At 37.3% G+C, this 19,111-nt stretch overlaps 1 protein-coding gene across 1 annotated transcript in view; it reads right to left on the bottom strand.

The window, feature by feature from the left end:
* Positions 1-19,111, bottom strand: part of Wwox (WW domain-containing oxidoreductase) — a 170,531-nt gene that overhangs the window by 109,294 nt on the left and 42,126 nt on the right. The window contains exon 3 of the mRNA XM_090407946.1: positions 1,237-1,294. Coding sequence (XP_090264072.1) covers positions 1,237-1,294 — 58 coding nt within the window. The remainder of the gene's footprint in view (positions 1-1,236; positions 1,295-19,111) is intronic.

Genomic DNA, 19,111 nt, shown 5'->3' with positions numbered 1-19,111 from the left:
ATTTAGATCCCCAACAAGGACCAACTTTTCCTTTTTCATTGTGTCAGTTGCTTTCTCTAAAGTCTCAAAATTTCCTCCACTTCTACCATTCGCACAAATAAGTCTCATTGTCCAGTTCCCCATTCTGATATTTGCCCATATCACTCTACTTGAGACTGCCTGCCATTCAAGAAGATTAGCCTCGTATTTACTGATGAATACTATAGCTACTACTCCTTTTCCTTGATTGTCATTGCCTGAATATAACATTTTGCATTTATTGCTCAGAAAGATCTCACCAGTTTTTGTCTTTTTTGTTTCAGTTACCCCTATTATGTCAATCTGGTATTATCTAATTCCTCAGCTAGATCCATTTTTTTGCCATTCAGGCTTATGTTGATAGTACTGATCTTGAATTTTTACGATGTTGAGTTGCAAGGTGTTTTAAGTATAATAAAATTAGTTTAACAAGTGAAAAATAAACTTTCAAGGTGTTTTAAGATTTGTTCCAGTAGCTGACTTTTCACTGTTTGCCCTGGTTCCCTTGCAAAAACAACGGGGGCGTTGTTTAAGTGGGCGACACCCCAGTTGGCATGAAATTCTGTCATGTTGTATCATCATTCTATATTTTGGTTTAAGCCAATAAGAATACAATTTGCCAGCCCATCCTCGTTCGTTCAGTATCCAGGTAGATACCTAGCAGGGTGCACCCACGAGAAGGTGAGGATTGGACATTAGGTCAGAAGCCCTGGTCAGCTCTCTGCATTCCTCTAAAGGCTATGTGGAGGTCTCCTCTCAGTTATACAGCTTGATCCTTAAGCACCTTTAGTGTTCAATGATAGTAAAATCTTACTTGGATACCTTATACACCTAATTCATATCTCATGTTGAAGTTTGTTTTATTCAGTTCTTGTTTTCATCCATTCTGTTCCTGAGATAAGGTAAGGAGAAACTGTACTAGCAGCAGCATCCAAAGAAATTATGAAATTATGTCTAAAGAGTAGTGGAGTCAATAGCTCTTAGTGTTAAAACATTGTTATGAATAAAATTTTGAGTGAAAATTTTTTTCATCTATGATTCAAACGTAATTTTTTGTACAATATAATAATGCATACCTCGAGTATAGGCTATTTGTAAATCATCATTAACACAGGTATTCATTTTATTCTTAGAACAGATATAACTCTATTGTTCAAGATCACAAAAAATCATTATAGCTATATCAAAGATAAAAAGCTCAATCTAATTTATACTTACTCAGCATAAAATACATGACCATCATCTGTCACCTTTCGTTCCCAACCAAATGGAAGACCTAAAAGGAAAAATAATCTGGTGACTCATCATAGATTTTTTTGTAAAGTAGGGATTAAAAAAAAAAAGCTGACCCAAGATAATATCAACATACATAGTAAAGGAACATACTCCCAGTTACTTCAATTTGCACCTGAAGTAACTTCAGAACTGGGCAACTCATATATGACTATGCTAATGACTTCACATCACTTGCCTTAGTATCCCATAATGCAAAGCACATATCCTTTCAGACATGAAAATGCTATGCATTATGGGAAGGGGCCACTATCCAGACTGGTTTCGACGTTTATTGAGGTCTCATCAGTGCGAGCCAGAGGTACCAAGGTTGAAGTAATTGTCAAGTTCTGAAGTTACTTCAGGTGCAAACTTTGTTTGCTCATTTGGATAAAGGATTAAACCAAGAATATAATTTTTTGGCATCTTTAATTTACAGCAAGCGTGGTCAACTTCATTCTATACAAGGGCCGATATATGACGAGTGGTAGCATCATGGGCCACATATTTTTAGACAAACTTAAATAAAAATAAACTCTGCATTTTTTCAAGACAATAGTTATATGTATTGAATTACTATATTTGTTAAATCGTTTTACTACTGGGAGAACAATATAAAATACTTGATTGATTTAAATATGTTGTTAAATTAAATTTAATTACATATTTCTGGGTTTTTTTAAATGTAACACAACTTAATGAGAATACTGTGGACGTTCATGTGTGGCAACAAGTTCAACAAAGTCGATTTTCAATGATGACGACATTCGTAACAAATCCTGAAGGTAGTCATCAGTTAGCCGGCTTCTTTGTGACGATTTAACTGCCCTCATAGTTGAGAAAGTGCATTCACATATGTATGGGCTTCCAAACATAGATGCAATTCTCATGCAGAAATCACTAAATGCAGGATATTTTTCCCTTGGTACCAGTTTCCAAAAGTCAATGCCTATCTCCACCCTTGACTGGAAAAAGGGTCACTTTGAAGGTCACATAACTCCAATTGAATAGCGTCATGCTGCTCTGAAATGTCGCATTTCATTGGGTTGTTAAATAATATCAGTTGTGGTCACATGTCACTGAAGTCAGAAAATCGCATACTGAATTGCTCCAAAAGTTGGTCTAACATTGGCACAGAAAACTTGAAGGCAATGTCATAGCTCTCCTCCATCCCTGTAGGAAGCAAAATGTACCAAGCTTCCTCTGACTAGGGTGAATTTAAAAACCTTCACTTCACTTCAACTTATGAACCCATCTAGGTGTCCAACTAAATCTGAGATTGTTTGGTTACATCCCTGTGACTTCAAGTTGAGTTCATTCATATGGTGTGTGATGTCTGTTAGAAAGGCGAGCAAGTTGTTAAAATGAGGATCACATAGTTTTGTGTTTAGTTCTTTGAAGTTCCCTATGGCTAAGCATAGGGAACTTCAAACAGTTCCCTATGCTTAGCCAACTTACTTCTGTGTACAACACTAAATCGTCATATTCTGCCTCCATTTCTGTTAGAAAAGAAAGAAAACCACACATTGATTTGGCGCCATCTGTCAAAATAGCTGTGAGATTGTTGATGTCACCAGTACCATTTACAACCTTCATAACTGCATCATAAATGTCTTGACCTTTGGCTGTGTTATGCAATGAATCTAATGCTAGTAGCTCTTCATTAATAACAAAGTCTTTGGAAACAGTTCGAATGAAAATTAGAAGTTTAGCTGTATCTGTTATGTCAGTTGATTCATCCAGAGCCACTGAGAAGTAAGCTGAATCTGTAATAACACTTTTTAATTTATTTAATATGTGAGAACCTATTTCCTCGACTCCTTTTGTTACAGTTTGTTTTGATAGTGGGACACTTTCAAACTCACTGGTAATTTTATCTTCCCCAAATGCATGTGCCATTTTCACAGAACAGTGGTTTACAAATTCACCATCAGATAATGATTTTTTTGCTTTTGCTATCTCTGCGCTTACAACAAATGATGCCAAGAGTGAGCTTTTTGTATTGATGTTGATTTAGTAAAAATAGATTTCTGAGCACTAACCTTTTTCTTCAAATTACGTACAATTTTAGTACGTACTTGTCCAATGTCAAATTCTTGGTATTTAGCAGCATGGTATTGTATGTAGTGGCGTTTTGAGATTATATTCCTTGTGCACAGACAATACTTGCAAACACACAAGGCACTGTGGTTTGCTGTCATTATTGTTTATAATTTCTGTTTATAAACAGAAAAAAAAAACTGAAATGACCTGTTTTCTTCACAGATCTTATGTTTCTTACTCATAGTACACAAAGGCTGAAGTAACTGACCAGGGGACACAAACTGCAACAATAACACTGTTAACTGTGAAACTGAGTCTCTGAAACTGATCACTGTAACCAGAGCAGAGCAAGTGACTTTCAATGATGCGTTACTCTGGAGTGGAGTGCATAAAAATCCCACTCCCACTACTACAACTCGCACAGAGAAGTAGTAGGTTTTATAAATTGAGTAATCTTTTTAAAGAATTTTGATTCGGTGTTGAGAATATAAATTGTTTCCGTCATCAGAAATAATGAATATAACTAGTATATCAATCAGAAAATCTGCAGTCGAAACTAATAGCTAAATTGATAATATATATAATTTAATATAGTTTTTATCCTACCGCAGGCAGCACAAAATCACCCTACGAGCCGCATGCGGCCCACATGCCTGCTGTTGGCCACCTATGATTTACAGTATAACTAAGTGGAAAAACTTCCAACATCTATCTCTAATCCAGAGTATTTTAGTAATAAGGTGTCACAAAAGGTGTGACACCGTTTGGCTACTTGTATATAGAAATATGACTTCTGCATTACTTCAACCTTGGTATCACCTCTGGGTCTGGCTCCCACTGATGAGACCTCAAGAAAGGTTAAAAACCAGTCTTGGTAGCGTCTCCTTTGCATAATGCATAGCATTATACATGACTGTTAGGATATGTGTTTTAATTATGGGATACTAAGGTAAGTGATATGAAGTCATTAGCTTCTATATATGAGTTGCCCAGTCCTGAAGATACTTCAAGTGCAAATTTTGTTTGCTTACACTTGGATGAAGGATTAATTTCTTGGCATCTTTAATTTATAATACATTTTCTTAAATATTCTGTAAGAAAATTAGTCCCTTAATAAGAGATTCAAGTTGGGTGAAAAGTAAATCAGTAAACTGATCTTGTTCAATGATATCAAAAGTTAGCAATGCTATACAACTGGTAACTGATTCACTATTAGTTAATTTATATTTTACACAAATCAAAAAAAAAAAAAAAAAAATCAGCTAACGCCTTTATATTCCCGTATACGGGGAGTAGGCGAGGCCATTTAGCCCTATCTAACTTTTGGAGACTGAGTGGGCAGTTCAATCTCCACTGGTACCAATCAGAGATAGATGGCCCAAGGCTATCACTAATTAAGCGGTACTCAGTGAAGAGAGATGGCTCAAATGTGCTGCCATCTCGTGGTCCCTAACCCTAACACAATATATTTAATGTCTGAAATAATGTGGGTTCTACGGTCGATTTTCTTGAGTTTACAGGACGAAAAACCCGAGTTTCCGGGAGGAAAAACCTGCTTGCCTGTGCCAGAGATCGACTAACTCGGGAACCGGTCGAAAAAAGGCTTAGAAAATTTTCCTCTAGTCGCCGACTAGACTCGAAACCAAGTCTTCCTTCGTGCGGCCAAGTGCCGTGGTTGGCAAATGCCACATCCACTGAGCTACACAGTCTTAAAAAAAAAAAATTGAAATTTTACACAAATTTCAATTTTTTTTTTTTTTTTTGCATAAAAAGAAAATACTGATATTTCCTTATAGAATATATGCTCATTTATTCTTCTTCTTCTTCTTCTTATTATTATTATTAAGACAGACTCCAGGGAGTCAGAGACTCATCGAGGGATGCCGCATACTATACACACACACCAATTATCGTACTTATCCTTGAATTCGTTCACATTGCTTGTACTCACAACATCCAATGGCAATCCATTCCAATCACGCACCACCGTTTGAGAGAAAAATCTAGCCCTCACACACTTCTTAGCGGCCTTTATTCTCATCTTCCAAGGATGCCCTCTTGTCCTTTCCCCACCCTCCATAAATTGAAATCCTGTATGATCCTTTCAGAAGTTTGTAAGTCTCATTCATATCACCCCCCTCTTTCTCCTGTTTGCTAGTGTCTGCAGTCTACAAATTCTCAATCTGTCTTCATAATTAGTATTCCACAATCATGAATATCATTTAACGCTTTGTACCTTTGTACTCTTTCCAATATATCAGAATTAAAACAGAAACCAAGAGACCAGACTGAACAATAGTCCAGGTAAGGTCTTATCAAGGCTTTGTAAAGAGGCAAAATGACATCCTTATCTTTGCATGTGAATGTTCATTTCAGCATTACTATTATCTTTTGAGTTGTATTTGCAATCTTTGCCACATGGCCCTTGAACTTTAACTTCCTATCTACTAACACTCCATGATCCCTAGCCTTATCAGTTTCTTCTAGCATAATCCCACCAATATAATATGACATTGGATATCTAATCACGCCAAAGTGAATGACTTTACATTTACTGACATTGAACTGACATCCATTTTCCTATGCTCACAATTCCAGCCTATTCAAATCATTCTGAAAGTACTGCATATCAGCAGCATTCCTGATTACCCTACCAATCTTTGCATCATCAGCAAATAGCCATATATTGCTTGTCAAATCCTTCTCAATATCATTAATGTACAGACTGAATAACAGTGGACCAAGCAATGATCTTGTGGTTCATCACTGGTTATCTTAAATCTTGTAGACTCACATCCCTCGTATACCACTTTTTGATATCTGTCAGTCAGCCATCCCTTTATCCATGCTAATATTGTATAACCCAAACCCATTTTCTCCAATTTATGCACAGTCCATCATACTGTATTCTGTCAAAAGGCCTTAGCAAAATCCAAAAGTATCATGGTGTATCCATTCCCCTTGTCTAGTTCAATGGTAACATTGTTATAGAATGTGAGCATGTTGCTAAAACATGACTTTCCCTTAGTAAACCCATGTCATTCATTGCAAAGTAGAGATTCACTGTCAACCGATTTCTGAATGCGAGCCCTAACCAATTTTTCCAAAATTTTCACCACCACACTTGAGATACTAATCGGTCGATAGTTGAATACATCGGTCTTTGCAGTAATAGAAAAGTAATAGAAAAGCCAGTGATAGAAAAAATTAAAATATATAAACATAAATGGATGGAACACGTTCAAAGAATGAAAACAGAAAGATTACCAAAACAAGCCTTAAAGTACAAGCCATTAGGAAAAAGAAAACCAGGACGTCCTCTTAAACGATTCAACGATGACTTCTAAGGCTGGAACAGACCATGCTAGGCCTAAATCCTTGATACGAATGATGATGATGATCGGTCTTTGCACAACCTTTGTGCAATGGAATTACCATACATTTCTTCCATTCCTGCGGAACCTTCCCTGTTCTGAGACTCATATTAAACAGCCTGGTCAAAGGAATAGCCAGTTCAGCTGAACACTCTTTTAGCACACGTGCTGATATCCCATTAGTCCCTATTGCTGAATTCTTATTCAATTTGTGTAACCCCTCTAATACTTCATCTTCATACACCTGCATTTCTTCATCCATTGAAAATGTAGCAGTGAGTTTAATGTTGCATACACCAGGGTGATAGCTTTTAACAGAATGGGCACTCATTAGCTGAACAACCTCTCCTGCATCTGTAACCCTCATGCCATCTGCGTTTAGAAGATTTATTCTTTCATATTCATTCTTTCTTTTACTTGAAGCATATCGATAGAATTCTTGTGAGTTGTCTTTAGCATGCAGAGCCAGTTTCTTTTCATACTCAGACTTTGCTTTCCGTACAACAGTTGTAACTATTCTAGCCTGCTGCTTATAATATTCATAACGGACGTCATCCTTATGCACACGGTATTCCTTCTGCATCGTCCTTTTCTTATGAATCTCTTGCTTAATACGATTAAACATCCATTTGACTGCTACCCTATTTATTCTCCGAACTCTCGGGATACATTCTGATATCGCATCACTTAAGTATTGTTTAAATGCTTCCCATGCACTGTCAATATTCTTTCCATCCAGCAACCGATCCTATTCCACTGAACTCAGTATACTCCTCAGTTGGTCATAATTTCCTGCTTTGTAGTTCAGCATGTAACCTTTTCTGAATGGAACATTCATAAACTTAGTCACTTCCCAAGTGAGTAACACATGATTACTGTCACCAACTGGAGGCAGAATAGTTAGGTCTTTAACTAAAACACCCTCTGACACTATAATCAAATCTAACACTCTTTGACCTCAAGTTCCTTCTTGTCACATGCTGCTTGAGGAAGTTTTCCTGCAACAGCTCATTAAATGCATTTTCATTCTTGTCATGACATTCTACTGCTACCCAATCAATATTTGGATAATTAAAGTCTCCCATTATGATTACTCTTTTCATGCTCATCTTTTCTATTTGGTGATGCATTTCTTCATCACTAGCAACCGATCCACCAGGTCTGTAACAACACCCCACTGTGTAATTGATCTTGTTAGATTCCACCTCACACCAGTTGGCCTCAAACTCACTGCCACATGAAATGTCTCAACTCTAACTAGATTCAAGTCCTCTCTATCCTTTGTAAAAATACTGTACCCATAATAAACACTGAAAATTTTTCAGTCTGGCAATAAATGCCTTAGTGAGTCACAAATGTGGTGGAAGTAGCACTAAAAGAGTTTGCAAGGCAATGCAGAGCATTATCAAACAAAATGCAAGTTAGAGAAAGAGGGAGAGAAAAAAATAGAGACAGATTTATAGAATGATGTGAAAGGTGTAACATATACTGTAAGTATATGTGTGTTTCAAGACATTAAGATACATTACAAGATACATTACCAATTTATGGTTACTCAATAAACAATAGGCAAGAAGATTAATGCAAGATTTATTTTATGAAGAATGATTAATATTCCTTTTTTCATTGAATAAAATAGCAGACATCCTAAGAAAACTCTCCACGCCATGTGCTACTCATAATCATTAATGTGTTGAAAAATGTATTTTCCTTCATTTAAAATGGTAGTTAGTCATGTAATTGTAACAAAAACTACAACTATACAAGAATGGATGATCAAAATCAGTTCATCCATTCTTGAATTATTAAGGCAGACAGATAAACAAAGCTAATAGCTTTCATATTTATAGACTACCCTCATGTCTCTGTATTTTCACTCTTACTCTTATACATAAATGACCTCTGATTTATTTTGAGGTTAGCTCAGAGATTCTCAGTCTTGATGATGGCATGCACTTAAACACTGATATTCTTAACATTTTCTAGTGAAGGGAAGGATAGCTTTGTGAACATCAGTGCAACCAAAACAGTCCTGTCTCATTTCTCACATGAAGATTCTAGCTTTCCATTAACTCTAATAGTGCTCTGGTATCTGTTAAAGATAGAATGTCTCTTCTATGTGAATCCATCCACAAAATTGTTGTAAATTTATCATACACTAGTACCATAAGTGGATCTGGAAAGTGGAACTAAAATATGGAGACAAAACACTGAATTTTTCAAGCCACTTCACATCTCCAGTAAGTGTAGTGCACCAATAATATGCAATGAAACACCTAAAAACATTAACAAAATCCAATACCGCAGTGGAATTCAAATCTCTGACCTACTGTTTAGAAAGCTGGACAACAGATACATTATCCACTTAGCCAAGCAGAGACTGACTTGCACCTCTCCAGTTAGCTTGGTTGACCTCTATAGAGTTACCTATAGTGTCTTGCCTGGCATATCTGATCCACAGCTTCTCAGCCCCAGAAAACTTAATGTCCTTTTCTACTCAAGATGCTACTTCCTGCCTGTGCAACTGGTAACACCATATTATTATTATTATTAGACACCTCCAGGGAGTCCAAAGACTCATCGAGGGAGGGCACCTGCTCTACAACTCTGTTTCCACCACTCACCAACTGACCGCAACTACACCAACACCATCCACCGCCAACCACCACTAGTAATATAACATGGATCTCAGGTCTACAGGCCTACCTATTCTTATAATACTATTCTGACATTTGGGTTGGTACACCAGAAGCTGCCCTTGGAATGCTTGATGCTAACAGGAGAGGGTAATCTATTTGGTGGATGGTCTTCTTTCATGGATTCACTAGCTGCTTTCTCATGGTCTCCTGTTTCTGCCATATGATTTTTCTATAGGTCTTTTCATGGATACTCTTCTTCTTTCATGAAAATAGTATAGAAAATACCCATAGTTTCTCCACTTTCAGATGATGGTCAACATCCACATTATTCAATTTCACACTTATCAAACCAGCTTTCTTGTCCATATCTTTCAATTGATCTACCTCTGTTGTTCAAAATAGCCTTCCTCATAATGTTTCCCCCCCTTCATGACTACCTCCACTGCTACAGATTCTTTCTTTCTCCTGAACCACTTGCCCACACACACAGCAATGATATAGCTTTTGAAACTTCTTGTGTGCAGAAATCATTATGAAAAAAAAAAAAAAATCTAGCTCAACCACAGTGTATCTAGTGTGAATGAGTGTAAGAAAGTGTGATAGCTGGTGTGGGTGATGTACGACCACCCTCAATGAGTTCTTGACTCTCTGTAGGTCTCTGATAATGACAATAATAATAACAGTAATAATATGTAAGTTTTTTATTGTTTAGAAAAATACAACATAGTTTGTTACACATATTTCTACCTCTTTTTCTCTGTATACATGTCTCTTTACATTGTATAACACTTTCTTTTTAAAGTTTGTTGCACTTTAATGCTCTGCTCAACATTGGGATCACCATTCACAATTACACTGGAAGCATGAAAAAACCTCTAGCTCATCTACTTAAGTTTTTCATCTTTGCCACTGCTGCAGTACTATGCTATGGTGAGATATTTCAATGCAATATCCATCAAGAACATTCAAGAATTTTCTATAATGCTTAGAAATATGTTCTGCCTTTACTTTGAAACACATTGCTGCTCTAATGCAATGAATAACTATCAATGTAAAATATAATCAATGCAATTGCCTTTCTGAAGGAATTATAAATGTACTGTAATTCATTTTACACAAATTACAAACTGCATTATAGTGAAATGTGCACTGTTTGAAACTGTTACAAAAGAGATTAATATGTAGATTATGTAATAAACTTCCATAACTTGAAATATTAAACTAACAAATAGTTATTTTTGGTGCTAAACAGATTCAATTCCACAAATCTTTGAGGACTACTTTTCAATCAGAAATAACACTGGTCCTTCTTCATCTCTACATCCTCACCTCAGCAATCATCCACTCCACAACATGAGTGGGCCCATATTAAACCATTCCATAATGTCTGACAACAAGAAAATAACCTGTTCCCTTCACCTCAGCTATCTCTAAGGTAATCTACAGCTAACTTTGTCAACTTCATAATTTCATCATCATCAAGTTGCAGTCAATCAGTGACCAATACACCCATTCAGGATCTAAAGCAGATCCATCCATTCTCACCTCCCTTTGGAAGAATGCCATAGAGTAATTTGAGGAAGTCCGTGCTGTTGCACTTGACATTTCCAAGGTATTTCACAGTCTGGCAGTGGTTTGCATTCCCCTTTGGGACTGGATCAGGTAATTTACTGTGTGGCGGTGATGGTGGAGAATGGTACACTCTATTCAGATTTCTCCATGGGCAACCTTCTCTTGCTGACCTCGAACCCTGTCCATGGTTTTGCTGATGCAGATGTTCCTCAGAACATTGTTGTGTTGCTCCCTCTTCCTCATATACATGAGCAACCTTCTTTTGCTGACCATGAGCCCTCTGCTCACAGTCTTGCTAATCATGGCACTCTCCATTCCTCTTACTCATACAGCAAACCTTGCAGTGCTTGAGCATCACAGACTTCTGGATCTTCTGTGTCCTATGCACTAGGTACTGATTTCCACACAATCTTTCATGATAATCTAATTACTTTCAATGCTTCTAGAGGGATTTCTTTTTTTCCCTATGATAAAGGACCTTAGTATCAACTTCAGGATCTCTATTCTTGAGGTGATACTTTCCTCTAGCCTTTCTAGTACATCACTTTTATAGCATCTTTAGCCTTCATAGACTTGGCATCCATTTTTGCTCAAGAAGTTACTTTCAACTTGTCTAGTTGCTGACTCTGTACAAGTCCCCAGTCTGCTTGGAGTAGTAGTGCTCTCCTGTTTGAGGGTGGTGTTCTGGGGATGTCTCTGAAAATTCATGATGCTCTCCAGCAGAGGACAATTTGGCTAGTTGTCAACTGTCTCTCACAGAACAAACTGTTCTGCATTTTGCCTTTTCTGTAGGTAATTCCATAGGTGCTATTTTCAGCAGGGATGGCATCAATGTTTTTTTTCTGTTGAGCCTATAATGACATATGCAGTGGCTGCCTGGTGTCCATTTGCAGTTCAGTCACTACCCTAGTGAACCTGCTATTCCTACTCATCTTTCATTCCCTGCCTTTGTTTTCTGCAAGTGCCTTTCCCTTGGGTGTTTTCTCAGGAACTACAGCCTCCATCTCTTCAAAAGGAGCCCATACAAGGCATCAATTTGCTGGTTCTGAAACCTCTTGAGTATGAATACTAATATGATTTTTCTTTTAAATATGGATATATATTTATATTAATCTTATACATGAAAGTTATTTATAACAGACTGTAGAAATGATGCAAGACAAGTTAACTCTGGAGAACAATGTTTGAGAACAACTGGAAAGATGCCATCAGAATCAAAAGACTTTTTGGCATAAGTTAGGTAGCAGATTTCTGTATTTTTGTTGAAAAACCACAGGAGGCATACAGTACTTGGATTCCGCTATGGTGGATGGAGATTTCCCTTGGTCACTATGCAGGAGTTTGAGAAAAACAGTGATGCCAGGTCAGCCTTATCTTTAGATGAAGTTACCATCAGGATGAGAGAAAGAGAGGTGGACATGCAAGAAAGTGGAAGCTGCATCCAATAGTGTTAACAAGGGACCAGAAGGCACAGTTTCCATTTGGGCAAGAGACAAGTTTTCTACTGTTCGCCTTTATAAAAATCTGATTTGGATCTGCTGATGACTGTTTTGCATTTGTTGGTATAAAAAGAATATGAAGCTGGAGTTCTTGATGTGAGCCACCTGCAGTAAGCTGAATTTTTTTTCTTCAACTGCTCTGATACGCTTTCTGTTGAACCATGGCTGGAAAAAATGGATGAGGATTTTGGGATGAAGGCCAGAGAGAATCATTTCTATGACTTGTTTGTAGCAGGTGTTAGGATCAGATGAGTGGAAAGAATAATCAGACCAAGGAAAAGAAGAGTAGAAATTCTGGAGGTCATTCTAATTGGCACCTTTGTAGTGCCAGAGGTGCACAGTCAGGAGTGTGTGAGAGGGGAGACTTGTACAAGATCGTAGTCTGAGTTACCGTGAGGAGAAGTGACCTCTACAATGTATCTAGAAGGAGAACTGATCAAAAAGAGATCAAGAGTATTTGAAGAGTCAAGAGGGGTTTATCAGGAATTCAGGTAGGTAGATGAACGATTTTGTTAGGTCATTATCTATAGCAAAGACTAGTGATCCAGCTTGGTCAATGAAAAAAGGGATTCACTTGGAATTGTGTATATTGAGGTTGCGTAGGAAGATGATCTCACTTATTTGGATAGCTGGATTGCAGATGGTTGAGTTTCATGGAAAGGAATGTAAAATGGGGCTGAGTGACTGTCAGTGTTTAGAGACCAGCAAATACAACAAATGAATGTTACTAAATGAGGCAAATAATTCTTGAGCCAGAGGTCAAAAGCAGAGGATTCTAAATTAGCTATTCTCTGGCAGGCTATTTAAGATCTCACATAGGCACAGATGCCATGCTTGTGGCCAAAGGAATCATGAAGTGTAGTTGCAATCTGAATTTTCATCAGGAGTAAGATGTCTGGTCAGGAAGACTAGAAGTGATGGTGAATGTCATTTAGGTGGGTGTTAATGCCACAGATGTTAATAAAGTGGGTATGAAAGTGAGTTTTTATTGAAAAGATTCTGGCTTGTTTTGTATGTTGTGACTGGTTGTGATGTGCCTATTTTTTTTTTTGTGTTGAGATTCTTATGATAAAAGTTTAATGGAGTAAAACAGCACTAAAAATTATTAGAAGTAGTATTTAATGCTTCCAATAATTTGTCTCAGTTACAGAGACATTATCAGGGAGTAAAAATGAGATTTGTAACACACACACAAAAGGCAGCACAAAACTAACTAAAACGTGTGGACAAAAGATTAGAGCCCAAACTAGGTGAGGTGCCCTCTATGGACACACCTGTCGGCAGCCAAGGACACAAACTGGGATCTTGAAGTATTAGCTTCCAATATTTTTGGAAGTTTTATGCAACTGTTGAAAGTTTATTTTTCACTTGGTCAGACTATAATAAATTTGGTTTACTCCTTTATCCAAGTGTGTGCAAACAAAGTTTGCGCTGGAAAATATTTTAGGACTGGGGTAAAATGGTACAACGCCGGGCAACTCCTTGCAAAGGTGGAGCAAGCTACCAACACTCCTATCTCAGTATCTCCCATAATGCAAAACACACCTCCTTGAAAATATGTATAATGTTATACATTAAGGGAAGGGCCACTACCCAGACTAGTTTTGACCTTTATTGAGGTCTCTTCAGTGGGAGCCAGCTCTGGGCTCTCCAACTCTGGGCCTGGCTCCCACTGAATAGACCTCAATAAAGATCGAAACTAGTCTGGGTAGTGGCCCTTCCCTTAATGCATAACATTATACATATCCGCAAGGAGATGTGTTTTGCATTATGGGAGATACTGAGATAGGAGTGTTGGTAGCTTGCTCCACCTTTGCAAGGAGTTGCCCGGTGTTGTACCACTTTACCCCAGTCCTGAAGATACTTTCAGGTGCAAACTTTGTTTGCACACACTTGGATAAAGGATTAAACTAAATTTATTATAGTCTGACCAAGTGAAAAATAAACTTTCAACATCTTTGTCTAAATCCAGAGTAATTTAATAAAAAGGTGGCACACCGTTTAGCAGCTCCTATAGGAGGAGATGACCTTGCTAATGCTTCAGCCTTGGTATCTCCACTTGGACCTGGCTCCCACCGAAGAGACCTCAATAAGGTCGAAACTAGTCTGGGTAGTGGCCCCTTCCCTTAATGCATAACATTATACATATCCGCAAGGAGATGTGTTTTGCATTATGGGAGATGCTGAGATAGGAGCTTTGGTAGCTTACTCCACCTTTGCAAGAAGTCACCCGGTGTTGTACCACTTTACCCCAGTCCTGAAGATACTTTCAGGTGCAAACTTTGTTTGCACACGCTTGGATAAAGGATTAAACTAAATTTATTTATGCAACTGTATTTATTTAAATTAGGCTGATTTTTAAAAGCAGCAGCAGCAGATTCTAAAAATAGTCTTTCTCTTCTAAATTTACTGTGATGGACCATGATTTTTTCCAATTGACTCTATGAGCTGTATCCAAAGCATGGTCTGCAAGGCTAGATTGAACATAGTCATGACTGCAGATGTATTTTTTATGTTCTTCTAATCAGATGATAGCTTATTTTCCTGTCTGTCCATAGTAGGCCAACTTGTAGGAACAAGGAATCCCTGTTCAGGCGAGTGAATACTTTTGACTGCTGGTTGCCCGAGTGGTTAGTGTATGTGAGCTCCAGCCAAAAGGCTGCAGGTTCGAATCCAGCCTTGGACATGGAGTTTGCCAGCCTGGTTGGCAGAGCGGATAGCATATCCGCTCTCCAGCCAACGTCAGCATGGATGTTTGTGATTGTCTGTGGAAATACCAGTGGTGTTCGGCGGTAGATGACGTTGGTGTAGTTGCGGTCAGTTGGTGATTGAGTGGTGAAGACAGAGTTGTAGAGCAGGTGTCCTCCCTCGATGAGTCCTTGGACTCCCTGGAGGTGTCAAATAATAATAATAATAAAAGAATTCTATATACAACTGGAACTGAATGGGGGGGGGGGAATTTGTCTTTAGTGGAGTGGATAAGGGTAACTAGTTTTAAATGGGGTTTGAAAGTGGTGCAAAGATTTTCTTAAGATTCTGCATATTTTCTCTGATGTGTCTCAGACATGGGGGATGTGATAGCATTATTAAAATCTTTCTGAAGAGAAGGTAGTGGACTAGGGGGAATAATTGATTATTTTTTTGATAATGTGGGAACTGTAACCATTAGCCAGAAAAGTGTGGTGCATATGATTAAATTTTGTTGCAAGAGAGGTCTCATTTGTTGAGATTCATTTTTGTCACAGTGTTACTCTTTTTGTTTATAAGATTCTTCATACATTTATGATTAGGTGAAAGGATACAATGGGGGCATGCAGTGAGAGGAGACAGACTCTTGGAGACAGACGCTGGCCTGCAACACCAGTTTTAATGGATGTACCTTTTTGAAATGGAGGAGGTTATAGGTCCCTAAGAATATTTGGCACTACTTATATAGATGGCAACATAAAATGTATAATGAATTTCGGCAGAACAAAATGAATTAAATTTAAATACAAACATAAGCCAATGATTTTCTTAGAATTTTTAGCTATCACACAGAAATAATTTTCTAACAACCTGCAGATTTTATTCAAGCAATTGATGACAAGATCACTTTAATTAAGCAACAGCTTAAAAAAAATGATAAAATAATTATCATATTCAAAATAAAATATGTACAAAATTTGAAAGAATATCAAAGTTGGACAGCTTTCAGAAGACCATATACTCAAATACACAGACGCTAAAGAAAAAATTGAAAGAGTATGAAAACAACAACCAAACTTTAGCATAATCAGTGCAAAATCTTATAAAGATTAACTGATTCAGAAAGAGAATCATCCAGTGAAGTTATCTTCAGGAATAGATATATATTCAATAAATTAGAGGCAGTCCTTGAAAAGAAGAAGTGATACCAAAAGTTCCTAGCAATCAAATCAGAATGTGCCATTAGAGAATAAAGAAAGAAATGTAAGAAAGGTACACTAGTGGCCAAAATTGTGGAAACCTTTTGGAAAAAGTGTATTTTTGAGGTTTGATGGCTCATAACACCACTTTTTCTTTTGGTGTAATATCATATATCAACGGAAAGATAATTTAATCAAGAATGTAATGTAACAAAGTTTGTTCAATTATCTGTATTCTATGAAAAGTTATAGCCAAATAACCAGAAAAAAGAAACACAACTTTCTTAGGTTGATATGAAGTAGCTTTCCTTCATTTGAATGTAGCCAATGAGCATGAGTATTTAGAGATCCAATCAGGTATCATCTTGTTTTGGCAATGAGCCAATAAGGTCACAATAGAATTCAGCAATTGATGTCATGTACTGGAGCTGAGAGGAGGACATTTGTCAGTGTGTTATGAGATTACTATCAAGTTGGTTTGGGGTTTTTTTTGTGTTCTTTCATTTAGTGAGCTTGTAAAATATAACAAAATTAAAGAAATGGCACAAAAAGTTGACTGGTCACCCAGAAAGCGATGTAGTATAATACTATTAAGTGAACAAGGCTACAGTTATGAAGAAATTAAAAGAAAAATTGGCGGAAACTTAACCAAAGGTGGCATTTCAAAATTTTTGAAGAGGTATAAGGAGATTCAGTCACTACAAAACCAGACCAGTAAAGGCAGGAAAAGGTGCACAAGAGCAAGTGATTATAGAAGAATTGAGAGACTGTGTATACGTGACAGAAGAAAATCATCTGGGTGTATACAAGATGAAATGGCACAATACAATGTGAAGTTGAGTGCAAGGACTGTTCGGAGCAGACTGCAGGAATATGGTTTAAATGCTAGAATTCCACGATTTTTTTCTCTCAAACAAAGGTTGAAGAGATTAAACTGGGCTAAAACCCATGTTAACTGGACAGCAGAACAATGGGACTGTGTTATTTGGAGTGATGAGACCAAAATCTCCCTGTTTGGTAGTGATGGCACAAAATACGTGAGGAGAAGAATCAGAGGAGATTTGCATTTGCACTTGATTGCATTACACCTACTGTGAAACACCGTGAAATACCATGAAACACTTAGTGTTATGATCTGAGGTTGTATGACGTCAAAAGGTGTGGGCAGAATTTGCGTGATTAATGGGAATATAAATGCCCAGAAATACATAAATGAAATACTTGAGCCTGGACTGAAGCCTTCCGCAAGTGATCTTTTCCAAGATACTGAAGTATTTATATTTCAACAGGATTCAGTTCAATGTCATGTTGCTGCATGCAAAAAGTGGTTTCAAGATAATCATATTCGACTGCTGGAATGGCCTGGGAATATCCCAGAGAGGTTTGGGAATTGAATTGGCTTAACCCAATCAAAAATCTATCATCATCAAATTCCTGCCATGTACCCTCAAGGGGTGTACAGGATATGATAGTACTACACAAAAAAAATTACATCATTACTAACTTCCTATCTATAATTTTCCTATAAATCAGTCTGTTACTTGTCAAGACTCCAACATTATCAGATCTTATATTTCTATCATCTAAGGCACTTTGTACCGTATCAATCCACCTATATCTTGGTCTTCCTCTGGGTCGTTTTGCTGCCAACCTGGCAGAGAACACTTGTTTTCCTAATCCTTCTTCGCCCATTCTGTTTAAGTGACCATACCACCTGAGATTAGCTCTGCTAACGCATTCCTGGATGTTGACAATGTCAAGTTCTTTCTTAATATCCTCATTTTTAATATGATATTGCCATTGATGCCATCTGTTCACGCCTATAATCTTTCTCAGGACTCTCATATCTGCGGTTTCCAGTCTTTGGTCAAGTGTTTTACTTCTGATCCAGCTCTCAGATCCATAAGTTAAAACTGGTTTGAACACTGTCTTGTATACAGCTACTTTAGTGTTCCGACTAATTTCTCTCTTATTCCATATGAATTTATTCAGTTGACTTCCTACCATACCAGCTTAGCTGATTCTGTTGTCTATTTCTATATTTAATTTATCATCTTCAGTAAAAATTGTGCCTAAGTAGCTGAAATGTTTCACTTGTTCCACAGGTTCTCCATTCACAACACAGTTGACATTTTCAATGATTCTGCCTATTTTCATTGTCTTTGTCTTTTTATTGCTGACCTTCATACCATATCTATTACAACAGCTGTTCAATTTAGTCAGAGAATCTTGCAGACTTGTAGCAGATTTATTTAGAAGTATAACATTATCTGCATAAAGCAAAGAGCTTACATTAACATCTCCAATTTTGATATCATGTTTAATACCACTTTCCTTCATAATGTGATCCATATAGATAATGAATAACAGAGGGGATAATGTACATCCCTGTTTCACACCAGATTTAACATTAAACCATCTTCCTGTACTTCCTTCAATTCTAACTGCTGACTTACAACTCAAATAAAGACTAAATATTGCTTGATATAATGCCCCATTGACACCATATAACTGTAGCGTATTGAATAGCTTCTCTCTTGGAACCTTGTCATATGCCTTTTCCAAATCGACAAAACTTAAATACAGATCTCTGTAATATTCCCATGCTTTCTCGACTATTTGTCGTAAAGTGAAGATCTGATCCTGACACCCTCTATTTGACCTAAATCCAGCTTGTTCTTCACCAAGCTTTTCTTCCACAATTCTTCTCAACCGTTTCTCGAGTATACTTACATAGATCTTGCCAGGAACACTCAGTAGGGAAATACCTCTGTAATTCTCACATTCGGTTTTATTTCCCTTTTTAT

Source organism: Typopeltis vanoorti, chromosome 18 (assembly GCF_054136105.1).
Source record: "Typopeltis vanoorti isolate ZY-2024b chromosome 18, IOZ_Tvanoo_1.0, whole genome shotgun sequence".
Taxonomy (NCBI): Eukaryota; Metazoa; Arthropoda; class Arachnida; order Uropygi; family Thelyphonidae; genus Typopeltis; species Typopeltis vanoorti.
Note: the sequence above shows the minus strand (reverse complement) of the source record. Positions and strands in the feature narration are given on the sequence as shown.